Genomic DNA, 12,469 nt, shown 5'->3' with positions numbered 1-12,469 from the left:
TCTTCAGATTTGCAAGTTAATGGGTACAGGCTACAGAAGGATACCATGGATAGATAGTCAGACTTCATGAGCATCATGAAGGCTCTGGGTAGAAAATAGAATAGACAGAAGGCAAGAAAACCTGTTGGACAGAGTCTGCACAAGCTGTGATGAGGAGCTTGAATTAAGACAGTGACAGCGGACGGAACAGTTTAGGGTTCGTGTGTGTTTGGAGATAGAATTTGAAGGCCCCTCTGGTAGACCTGGATCTGTCTGAGAAGACTAGAAGTATGACTCCTTTTAATTGGGTGGTAGTATTGTCTTCCTTAGTTTCTATTCTGAGAGCTTTGCACTATGTTTTTAAGAGGTGGTGTTTGACTTCTGGTGGGTTCTTCTATGGAAGAACAGGATTGTAAGTTGCATCATTGCTATCAGTAAAACATTTGGCTTCTGAATAATTAATACTCTGTTCATTAAGTTAATAACTATCCAGTATGATCGCTCCAGATTGCCTGTTCTAAGTACAGACAAAAATCGACTTTTTCAAATATATAGGGGTTACAGAGAAACTCAGATTATTACTTTAGGAGCCAAGCAGGTAATTTAATAAAGCAGGTAGGTTTGAGACTGCAGGGAATGATGTGGACTCTGAAGTTTGCATGTTCTGTCTAAGGGATTCAGATATCAAAACTTTTAAAATCACTGTGCCACTGTATCCCTAAATAAAAAAAGGACATATCCCCTAAACTATCTGTTTTCTACCTTTTATATGAACAAAATGCTGGAATAAGCATTCAGATGCTCTTGACATATCATACTCTCTGACAGAGATTAGGTCATTTATTGAGTTGAATTTAGTTTATTAAGCCGTATTTTGTACATTAAATAAAAATGCTTCTACTTCATTCAAGTGAAGGTGAATGACAAACCCTTGATTTTTAGATACAGCTTAGTGAAGATGCTTATAAGTTTTCTAAAACACATTTATCAAATATTTACAGAAAATAGCTCTGTAAACTTACTCCACCTGAGCTCAAGCCCCTAAATCTTTTTTTTTTTTTTTACGATGATTTTATTTATTTATTTTGACAGAGAAATCACAAGTAGGCAGAGAGGCAGACAGAGAAAGGAGGAAGCAGGCTCCCCGCCGAGCAGAGAGCCCAATGTGGGGCTCGATCCCAGGACCCTGAGATCATGACCTGGGCTGAAGACAGAGGCTTAACCCACTGAGCCACCCAGGCACTCCTGAAGCCCCCTAAATCTTAATCTTTTTAAATAATTTCTTTATAAAGGTTTTATTTATTTATTTGCGATAGAAAGCAAGTGAGAGGACTAGAGAGAAGAGCGCACAAGTGGGGGGAGGGGCAGAGGGAGAAGCAGACTCCCCACCAAGCAGGGAGCCCAATGTGGAGCATAATCCCAGGACCCCAGGATCATGACCTGAGCCGAAGGCAGATGCTTAACCAACTGAGCCATCTAGATGCCCCTATAAATCTTGATCTTGAAAATATGAGTATTACCATGAACATACTTTTATAGTCTGTTTATAATAGCAGAGGACTACGTTTAAAATTGTCTCTATAAATTAGGAAGTGGAAAAGGAATGGTAATGTTCTGTTAATGCAGGGAATAAGATTTAATTTCTTGCCTGTTTTTATTTATTCTTAGATGGGAATGATGAACAACCCTAATCCTTACGGTTCACCATACACTCAGAATTCTGGACAGCAGATTGGAGCCGGTGGCCTTGGTCTCCAGATTCAGACAAAGTCTGTACTACCAAATAACTTATCTCCATTTGCCATGGACAAAAAGGCAGTTCCTGGTGGAGGAATGCCCAACATGGTGGGTAGTAATCTATCTAAGATTTGTCTTTAAAGTAGCATTTTGACAAAAGTACTGTGTTAAACTTTCGTGCTGTCTGCTATACACACTAGGAGTTAATGGATGGACCCTGTGATCTAGCTTGTTCCTTCCTTTCATTTCCCATGGGTTTTTGTTTCTTACAGTATTGTTCAGTAAGAGTGCTTGGCCAAATGGGAGCAAGTGGGGCTGCTACAACGAAAATTTTGTGGCCTGCTCAATTGATTATCTTCTGCTTGTGAGCATTTCTGTGAAATTGCAAAGTAGAACCTTTCTTCTCTTGGGAAGGACTCTGGCAAAGCATTACGACTCTCAGTGACCGTATCTACTGATTTGTATCTGATAGTACCATACGAAAGTAACCTCCCTCAAAGTTACACGTTGTTTTAAACAGTGATTTTTGTTTCGGGAAATCTCCAAAGCTGTTAACATTGCTATTTTTATTTCTTTTTTTGGTGTCAGAAGGGATTTTACTAAAGCATGGGCATAGTACCCATGGACAGAAAGAGCTGCTGCTTGCTTTTTGCTAAAGTAAAATGATTTCTAGGTGTAAATTTGTTAAGTAGTCCATGTTCACCTTTGGAAAAAATTGTCCTGTAGAAATGCTGCTACTTTTTCAGATTTTTTATTTTTTTATTTGTGTTATATAGTCACTGAATTGCCTGTATTTCAAATACTTCAAGTACTAGAGATATAAAAGTGAATAAAACAAGGCTTCTCTGTCCCAGAAATGTTTACTTTTTTCACTGGGGAAGAAAAGGGACTTTCTTCAATAATTACAAAAACTTATTTTTCACCCACCTGAAAGGACCCTGCTAGGTCTCCCGAGGAGTTCTTCATTGTTGCTGTGTTTCAGAACCTGAGTTGGACATTCTCTTCACTATAGACTCCTTGCCTTTTCCTCTCCCACCTCAGCTTATCATGCTGTTCTCTTTACTTTTGCTTTATATCCTATATATACTTTGACTATATGACTTGGTAATGTAGCTTTGTTTTCTTACTGAGCTTCTTGATGGTAGGAACCATTGTTTTTTTACCTTGGAATCCCCTGTGGCACATGGTAGACTGTCCTTAATGATTTTAATTGAAAATGTCTAGGTCTATATTTATTAAAGAGCACACTGTGACACCTAACGTTAAATGCATCTTTGTTGTTTTATCCCTTAGGGTCAACAGCAGGCCCCACAGGTCCAGCAACCAGGCCTTGTGACTCCAGTAGCCCAAGGAATGGGTTCGGGAGCGCACACAGCTGACCCAGAGAAGCGCAAGCTCATCCAGCAGCAGCTGGTTCTCCTTTTGCATGCTCACAAGTGCCAGCGCAGGGAGCAGGCTAATGGGGAAGTGAGGCAGTGCAACCTTCCCCACTGTCGCACGATGAAGAACGTCCTAAACCACATGACACACTGCCAGTCAGGCAAGTCCTGCCAAGGTGAGTGGGCTCAAAGGGTTTCTGTGCTCAGCAATTGACCTTCAGAGTCCAAGACAAGAGAGAAAATGTGATCTACTCTATTTTGAAACTCCTTTACAGTTAATGTCTTACTCCATATTAGGATATAATAAAATTCAGTATCATTTTGTCAGTATCTAGGGTTGTGGTAGAAACTTTAAAGGATATCCCTTTTGTGGTGATCCTTACTGACTTTGATTTGCCCCAGCATAATATACTTTAAATATTATTGAGGATTTGCAGTTAGGCAAATACTAAAACAATGTTACCCAACTTAGTATATTTTATATTTTTGTGGAGTCATGAGAAATCTGTTTTTATAGAGTAAAGTAGATTGTGCATCTTGGTGAAAAATATGGGCTCTGGAGCCGGGATGCTTAAGTTTGAATCCCACTTTGAGTATTCTGACTTTATGCAAATTGGTTAACCAGGTTTTGCCTATTTTCTCAACTGTAAAATGTGAGTGGTTACAGTACCCTATAGGAATATTAGGAAGATGAAATGAGTTAACATTGTAGCACTTGTTAAGTACTATCAACAAGTTAGCTGATAACTAATGTAAAAAAACTATAAACTGCATTTGAAAAAATTATTTTTCTTCTTTTTAGTGGCACACTGTGCATCTTCTCGACAAATCATTTCACACTGGAAGAATTGTACGAGACATGATTGTCCTGTGTGTCTCCCCCTTAAAAATGCTGGAGATAAGAGAAATCAACAGTGTAAGTGATTAAATCTTTTGAGAAGCTTTTGTACTAAGAATATTCTTAGACTCTTACCAGTGCAGTTTGGTGGGATTTGGAGTACTTTTTGATTATGTGACGTTCCTGAGGTTAGGTTGTTTCCACTCCTGTTAATTTCATATTAATGAGATTAGAATTACTCTTCTATTACCTTAAGATCCAGAAACTGTTAACAGTCATTCTGTATAAAAACAGTGAATTTATTCTTAACTTTTACATTTATGAAAACTTAAAAGACAATGACATTGGGCAAGTTATTCTTTTATACTTGTCTAAATACCTAGATAGTTTGAAATTTAAAGAAAAAGGAAAAAAGTTTGAGATTATTTTTATAAGCTTGGGATGATGAGGAGCTTTTCTTAGAGAAAGACAAAAGGAGAAAGATTTAAGTGCGGGGCACCTGGGTGGCTCAGTGGGTTAAAGCCTCTGCCTTCAGCTCAGGTCATGATCCTAGGGTCCTGGGATCGAGCCCCACATCGGGTTCTCTGCTTAGCAGGGAGCCTGCTTCCTCCATTCTCTCTCTCTCTCTGCCTACCTCTCTGCCTACTTGTGATCTCTGTCTGTCAAATAAATAAATAAAATCTTTAAAAAAAAAAAAAAAAGATTTAAGTGCAGCTGCCACACCTCCTCTCTAGAAACAAAACATTAAGCATTTAGGGCTGAAAAGACAAATTTAGAAATATATGTGCAGCATGTGAAGAAGGAATTAAGTATCATAAATTAATGAAGTCATAAGTAACCCAGGGGAAAATTGGGATAAGGAAATTATTATTATTTAATAGAGGGAGGGCATACCAAAAAGTTCACTATTAAGAAATGAAATAAGGCGCTGTTTCTCTCACATCACATTAACAGAAATGATGCTCCCTGGTGTTGGTATTTGGCTCTGAGTCATTGATACACTGTAGGTGGGAACACCGATACAGCCTATAGGGAGGCTTTTGGGTATTCTGTATTGAAAGTCTTTCGTGCCAGTGACCCTCTTTTGACCATTCAGTTCTGCATCTGGACATTTTTTTCAGGGAAATAATGAAAAACAAGAGGCATGTACTGAGGTGTTTCATAATCACATAAAAATAATTTTATATCTTTTAAATTCATGATGGTTTGGTCTATTTTTCTTACATCTTTAACATTGTAATCCCATTTTCTTTGTCTTCTTTAGCAATTCTGACTGGAGCACCGGTTGGACTTGGAAATACTAGCTCTCTCGGGGTGGGTCAGCAGTCTACCCCCAGCCTAAGCACTGTTAGTCAGATTGATCCCAGCTCTATAGAAAGGGCCTATGCAGCTCTTGGACTGCCCTATCAAGTAAATCAGATGCCGACACAGCCCCAGGTGCAAGCAAAGAACCAGCAGAATCAGCAGTCTGGGCAGTCACCCCAAGGCATGCGGCCCATGAGCAACATGAGTAAGTTTGTGTCCTCCCTAGTGACAGATGTGATGTTGGTTATATGTAAATACCATGTAAAATGCAGATTACCTTCTTAGTTTTAGTCTGTGTGTCTGTCTCTTCTCACTCTTAATTTTTTTTGTTATATGACTGATTGTTCAAGGTATTTTTATTTAAGTTTTTATTTATTTATTTGACAGAGAGAGCACAAGCCAGGGGGAGCAGCAGGTGGAGGGAGAGGGGGAAGCAGGCTCTCCACTGAGCAGGGAGCCTGATGTGGGGCTCGCTACCAGGACCCTGGAATCATGACCTAAGCTGAAGGCAGACACTTAACTGACTGAACCACCCAGGCGCCCCCCATGATTAATTCTTAAAGTAATTTTTTTAAAGATTGTAGTATAAAAGCCTCATTGCAGTCAGTATACCTGAGGCAACTGCTAGTGATTTATATCCTCCTTAGTCCTTATGAGCATATATGAACTTGGATTTCTAGAAGTGGGATCTTGTGTGTTATTCTATAACTATTTCTTTAATGCAATTAGGACATCTTTCACTTCACTTACCCACTGTATCCTTTTTAATGGTTGAAGAGTAATTCATTGTACAGAACAATCTTTTACACGTGGAGATTTAGATTTCCTCCCCCTCCCCATCTTAAACCACACAAATTGTTGTGGGGGCACCTGGGTGGCTCAGTTGGTTTAGCATCTGCTGTTGGCTCAGGTCATGATCCCAGGGTCTGGGATCAAGGCATGTGTCACGCTCCCTGCTCAATGGGGAGCCTGCTTCTACCTCTCCTCCCTGCTTGAGTTCTCGCTCAGTATCTTTTGCTTTCTTAAAAAAACAAAACAAAAGAAAAACCCACCTTAAAAAAAAAAAGAGGTTTAAAATGTATGGAAATGAGTGTGGCTAGTTTGGGGGGGGTGTTTTGTTTTATTTTTAAGATTTTATTTATTTGACACAGAGAAAGAGAGCACAAGTAGGCAGAGGGGCAGGCAGAGGGAGAAGGAGAAGCAGGCTCACCACTGAGCAGGGAGCCTGATGTGGGGCTCAATCCCAGGACCCTGAGCCGAAGGCAGTCGCTTAACTGACTGAGCCACCCAGGCGCCCGAATGTGGTTATTGTTAATACAGATGCCCATATTCTCACTGAAGTTGTGTGCCTTTTGAAATAGCTTATTGAATGTATGTGTTTACTTAACTTCTATGATATGACTGAGAAGGAAGGGGAAAAGTGAGCAGTGTTCTAGTATCCTAATTTGGGGCAAATTTTTCCCCTCTGTGTGAAGTGAAGTGAAGGAGGTTTGCATTTAGATTGTATCCCTTTGCTGTTACGCAGTTAACATCTAAGCCATTTTGTTTAAATAGTTAAATAAGTAAATCCACTGGTGAGTCAGTGACTTTTAATACTTTGCCTCTTTATTCTAAAATTGTCCTTGGTGATGAGATCTTCTGTGACTAGAAAACTGTCTGGGGGCGTCTGGGTGGCGCAGTCAGTTTAGCATCCGACTCTTCGTTTTGGCTCAGGTCATGATCTCAGGGTCCTTGGATCGAACCCCATAGTTAGGCTCTGTGCTTAGTGCGGAGTCTGCTTGGGATTGTTTCTCCCTGTCCGTCTGCCCCTCTCACTTGTGCTGTGGTCTGTCTCTCCCCTTAAAATAAATAAATCTTAACAACAACAAAAAAGGTATGGTTCTGTATAGTCCACCATATTTTTTCCTGTGAAGTCCATTGTCATCCTTCTGTTAATATTTGTGATAAGCTTTATTTCTGCCCATTACTGCCCAATTCTAAATGAGGAAACAAAATTGGGCACACTACTCTTACAAAAATGTAATCTTCCTGATTTTTGTGCTTTTTAACTCAAATATACATCATTCCTTGATGAGCATTGCTACCTTATTAAATAATTATTGAGGGTCTAGTTTAAAAAAACTAGACCAGAAACTGGGGTAAAGGGCTAATCCTGCCTTTTTGTGCTTGCTTTCTTTTCTTTTTTAAGATTTATTTTATTTATTTGACAGACATTCAAAATCATTTGAAAGTTAGCTTCTTGAGATTTCTTTTTCCCTTTTCTCAGTGTTTTTATTTTAGGATTGAAGATTAATTAAGTTTCCATCTCTTTCTTATTACTTCAGTTATTAATGGTGCCATATTAGTAATAATCACCATGAGCCAAAACTTCTAGAATACCTCATTTCTCTCTTCTTTTGTGTTCAATCCCATCTTAAAAACTGGTGTGAAAGCAAACTCCTCTTTTTGGCATGTTAAATCCTCATGGTTTCTATCTATTAGGCCCAAGCCAGATGGGCAAAGGCTTATATATGAAGCGTTACTTCTTTTATACCAAAGCCCTTTTGTTTATTTATTTTTTTAATTTTATTTTTTCAGTGTTCCAAGATTCATTGTTTATGCACCACACCCAGTGCCAAAGCCCTTTTAAAAGTAAATAGCCCTGGGGTGCCTGGGTGGCTCAGTGGGTTAAGCCTTAGGCTCAGGTCATGATCTCAGGGTCCTGGGATCGAGGCCTGCATCAGGCTTTCTGTTCAGCAGGGAGCCTGCTTCTCCCCCTCCCCCGCCTGTTGCTCTTCCTACTTGTGATCTCTCTCTCTGTCAAATAAATAAATAAAATCTTAAAAAAAAGAAAGGTAAATAGTCCTATGTGTTTATGTTGAAGGGTGCCCCCTCTCTTTTCATTTTCTTTTTATGAGTTCTCTAAAACGTAGATAAAGAAATGCATCTCAAAATGGAATCCCCCTGACTAGGGCATGTAATGTTCTCCACAGTCTTACCTTTTTCTTTTCTTTTTTGAGAGAGAGGGAGGGAGAGAATCTCAGGAAGGCCCAGCACTGGGCGTGAGGGAGAGTTCAGTCTTTCGACCTAATGACCTTAGCGGAAATCAAGAGTCCAACGCTTAAGCAACTGAGCCACACAGGCACCCCTCTCTGCAGTCCTTTTTTTTTTTTTTTTAAAGGATTTTATATATTTATTTGACAAGAGACAGCAAGAGAGGGAACACAAACGGGGAGTGGGAGAGGAAGAAGCAGGCCCCTTGCTGAGCAGGGAGCCCAATGCAGGGCTCGATCCCAGGACCCCAGGATCATGACCTTAGCTAAAGGGGAGGCTTAACAACTGAACCTCTCAGGCGCATCCCCACCCCGTACTGGCTTTAAGAGGGTTTTAAGAAAGTATTTTATTGCATATTATGAACATGTGACCTCTTTTTCACTTCACACCAAAATCTTAACCAATTTATTTGTTGTTGTTTTAAAGATTTATTTATTCATTTGAAGAGAGAGCAGTCGAGTGTGGGGAGGGACAGAGGGCGAGGAAGAAGAAATCTTAAGCAGACTCTGCACTCAGTATGGAGGGAGCTCTTTGTGGGGCTCAGTCTCATAATCCTGAGGTCATGACCTGAGCCAAAACCAAGAGTTGGATACTTAACCAACTGTGTCACCCAGGCAACCCAGCAATTTATTAGTTTTAACCAAAACTTTATACTTCTGAGTAATGTTTGGACTAAGGATTACTATAAATTATTTTTGGGGGGTACTTGAAGTGACCCTTTCAGGCTTCTATTTTTTGAGTTTTATATGGATTTTACTAGAAATATAATAATTTTGATTATCAGAAATAATGACTCTGGAGTTGCATCTTGGCCTTAGCCTAGAACGATATTGTCAGAAAGAGTAAAGAAATGGACAGTTCAGTACGCAAATTACTATTAACTGTATTTTCTTACCTTTTTTTTTTTTAAAGATTTTATTTATTTATTTGACAGGCAGAGATCACAAGTAGACAGAGAGGCAGGCAGAGAGGGAGAGGTGGAAGCAGACTCCCTGCTGAGCAGAGAGCCTGATGCGGGGCTCGATCCCAGCACCCTGGGATCGTGACCTGAGCCGAAGGCAAAGGCTTAACCCACTCAGCCACCCAAGCACCCCTTTCTTACCTTTTTGATGTCTCATGATTTTGAAATACTAAGCCAGACTCTCTTCACTTCTGTTTTTTTTTTCACTAATGGTCTTTATTTCAGAACACTTTAGGTTTGAACCTGATATGATACACTATATCCACAAATAGGACTATGTTGTGTCCTCCCAACAGTGTAAGGTTTTTATTACATTTATAAACAAAAGCAATTTACTATATTTCCATATACTCAGCAACCTAAAATTAATCTTTTATATTTTTCTAAGATTGGACTCCCAAGTGGTTAGTGCTGTGAGGTCTCAGCCATATTATTTTAACCCTAAAGTATTGTTGGGGACCCTGCCAAGAGGGCAGAGTGGATAGATGATCAGAAATCCAGGGGAAAACTTCATTAGGAAATTTGGGACATAAAAATTTTTTTTCTATCCTCCTTTACAGCAGTTTAAAATACTCTAGGTTATTCATAATGGTTGCAGATTTAAGCAAGGTAAAAGTATTATTTAATATGAATATACTTTTTTTCCTTCTAAAGTACTTTTTTTTTTTTTTAAGATCCTATTTATTTATTTGACAGAGATCACAAGTAGGCAGAGAGGCAGGCAGAGAGTGAGAGAGGAGGAAGCAGGCTCCCTGCTGAGCAGAGAGCCTGATGTGGGGCTCGATCCCAGGACCTGAGATCATGACCTGAGCCGAAGGCAGAGGCTTTAACCAGCCACCCAGGGGCCCCAGTATACTTGCTTCCTTCTAAATTTTAGTTTGGAGTTTTCAAAACCTACCTTAAAGTTGCAATACTCCAGTAAAGACCATATACGTACTTTTTACCTAGATTTCTTTGTTCTCAGCATTTTTGCCACATTTGCTTGGTTTCTGTGTATTCTTGAGCTGTCCTGACATTTGACTGCTGTTTCAGCATGTTTCCTAATAAAAAGGGTATTCTCTGTGACCACAACGCTATTGTCATGTATACAAAATCTAACATTTGTTAATAACGTCATCTAATGTACAGTCTGTGTTTTAATTTCTACAGTTGTCCCCCAGAGTCATACGGGTTTTTTGTTTGTTTTTTGAGCCACCAAGGCACCCCAAAAAGGTGGATTTTATTTATTTATTTTTTAATTGTTTTATTTTTTGATTAACATATAATGTATTTTTAGCCCCAAGGGTACAGGTCTGTGAATCGCCAGGTTTACACACCTCACAGCACTCACCATAGCAGATACCCTCCCCAATGTCCATAACCCCACCAAGTCAGTCGGGTTTTTACGTTCAGTTTGTTATGTGCCATGTGTTTCTCTCTCTCTCTCTCTCTTTTTTTTTTTTTTTTAAAGATTTTATTTATTTATTTGACAGATAGAGATCACAAGTAGGAAGAGAGGCAGACAGGCAGAGAGAGAAGAGGAAGCAGGCTCCCTGCGGAGCAAAGAGCCCGATGCAGGGCTCGATCCCAGGACCCTGAGATCATGACCCGAGCCGAAGGCAGAGGCTTTAACCCACTGAGCCACCCAGGCGCCCCCCACAATGTGTTTCTCTTAATCTAGAAGTTATCTCCTCTCTTTTATTCATCACACATTGACTTTTGATGATCACTGTAGATTGTCCTATAATTTATAATTGTCTGATTGTTTCCTTGTAATTAGATCCAGATTAAACATTCTTGGTATGAATACGTCATGTATAGTGGTGTGTACGTGGTCAGGTTTTAATAATTTCAGCATAAAAATGTCTTGGGATTCTTTACTTGCCTTTGTAGTATCTCTATTCTCTTTATTACTGACCTTCAAATTATTGGTTAGCTATCTTTCAGCTATTTTATGGAAATTCTGGAACTATTACCGTTAAGAACTCCTGGGTTTTGTTTTGTGCTCTCTTCTAAAGGTCTTCTGTGTCACCTATTTCTCAGATATAAGTGCCAGTTTAGGCTGTTGGAGTTTTAGAAAAAGTAGTATTTGTGTTTATGGGTCTATGTCATACCATCGTTCCCTGAGGTTTGTAGTCCTGGGTAGGAAGAAGCACCTAAGCAGGCCTTTATACTAGTGCTTTTGAGCAGACTAAGATCCTCCAAAATGACTCAGGACTACAGGTGTTTCTCCTGCTGTGGCTCAATTGGCTGTAATGCTGGAGCATTCTCAGTTATAAATTTCAGTTACCTTTGATTGATGGGGACATTTAAGTAAATGAGAAACAGCATTCATTCAGATCCGCTGTGTGCTGGGGAAAAAAATAATATGAAAGGGGCATGGCCCCTATTTTGAAACATCTCTAGTTTGGATAGGCAAGGAAGCAATTAAGCAGACAAAAACTACAAGATCTCTGTTAATACATATCCATTTACAGAAATTCTGTAACCAGAAGGTGGACTCCCTTCTGGAGCCCTAAATTAGAGCTTTTTTGTATAAGACTTCTTGACCATATTTGACCACATTCTTAAAGTTCTTGCTGAGTTCCCTTTCTCTGTAAAGGTTAGTATGGGATTCCTCCTAGAGCTTAGAAAACAAAAATATATTCTTCTTTTATTTTTAGAGGGGAAGGAAGGGCAAAGAAAGGGAGAGGGGGAGAGAGAATCTTACACAGGCTCCATGCCCAGTATGGACCTAGATGACACTGCCCTGAAATCATGACCTGAGCCAGTCTCAAGAGTCAGATGCAAGGCACTTGGGTGACTCAGTTGGCTAAGTGCCTGCCTTGCCTTGGGCTTGGGTTGTGATCTCTGGGTTCTGGGATTGGCCCTTGTCAGGTTCTCTGCTGGTCCCCCGTTCGTGTGCGCTCGCTCGCTCGCTCTCTGTCAAATAAATAAAATCTTTAAAAAAAAAAAAAAATGTTGGACCCTTAACTGACTGAGTCACCCAGGTGCCCCAACAAAAATATATCCTTAATGATTTTTAGGTGTTGTGGTTCCTTCCTCCCCCTTCTGACTTCGTCTCTGGCAGTGCCAGTACTGTTTTACTTCTTCGTTTTTGTATTCTCAAGTGAATGTTCGCTCTTGGGATTTTTTTTTTTTAACCTCCTTTCAGGATCTTAAATATTAACCTGTATTAGGGTATTCCTTCTCAAGTTATGATTGAGCTATAACTTGGAGTCAGGGCTGAGTATTAAATGGACCTGGGGATTCATAGAG

General features: G+C 39.7%; 1 protein-coding gene across 1 annotated transcript in view; it reads left to right on the top strand.

Annotated features, from left to right (window-relative positions):
- EP300 (EP300 lysine acetyltransferase) overlaps nt 1-12,469 on the top strand; it is a 76,749-nt gene that overhangs the window by 26,852 nt on the left and 37,428 nt on the right. Inside the window, exons 3-6 of the mRNA XM_080811261.1 lie at nt 1,648-1,824; nt 3,010-3,271; nt 3,898-4,011; nt 5,198-5,443. Coding sequence (XP_080667387.1) covers nt 1,648-1,824; nt 3,010-3,271; nt 3,898-4,011; nt 5,198-5,443 — 799 coding nt within the window. The remainder of the gene's footprint in view (nt 1-1,647; nt 1,825-3,009; nt 3,272-3,897; nt 4,012-5,197; nt 5,444-12,469) is intronic.

Source organism: Martes martes, assembly GCF_963455335.1.
Source record: "Martes martes genome assembly, chromosome: 8".
Taxonomy (NCBI): domain Eukaryota; kingdom Metazoa; phylum Chordata; class Mammalia; order Carnivora; family Mustelidae; genus Martes; species Martes martes.
The sequence above is the reverse complement of the archived record's forward strand: the minus strand, read 5'-3'. Positions and strand labels throughout refer to the sequence as shown.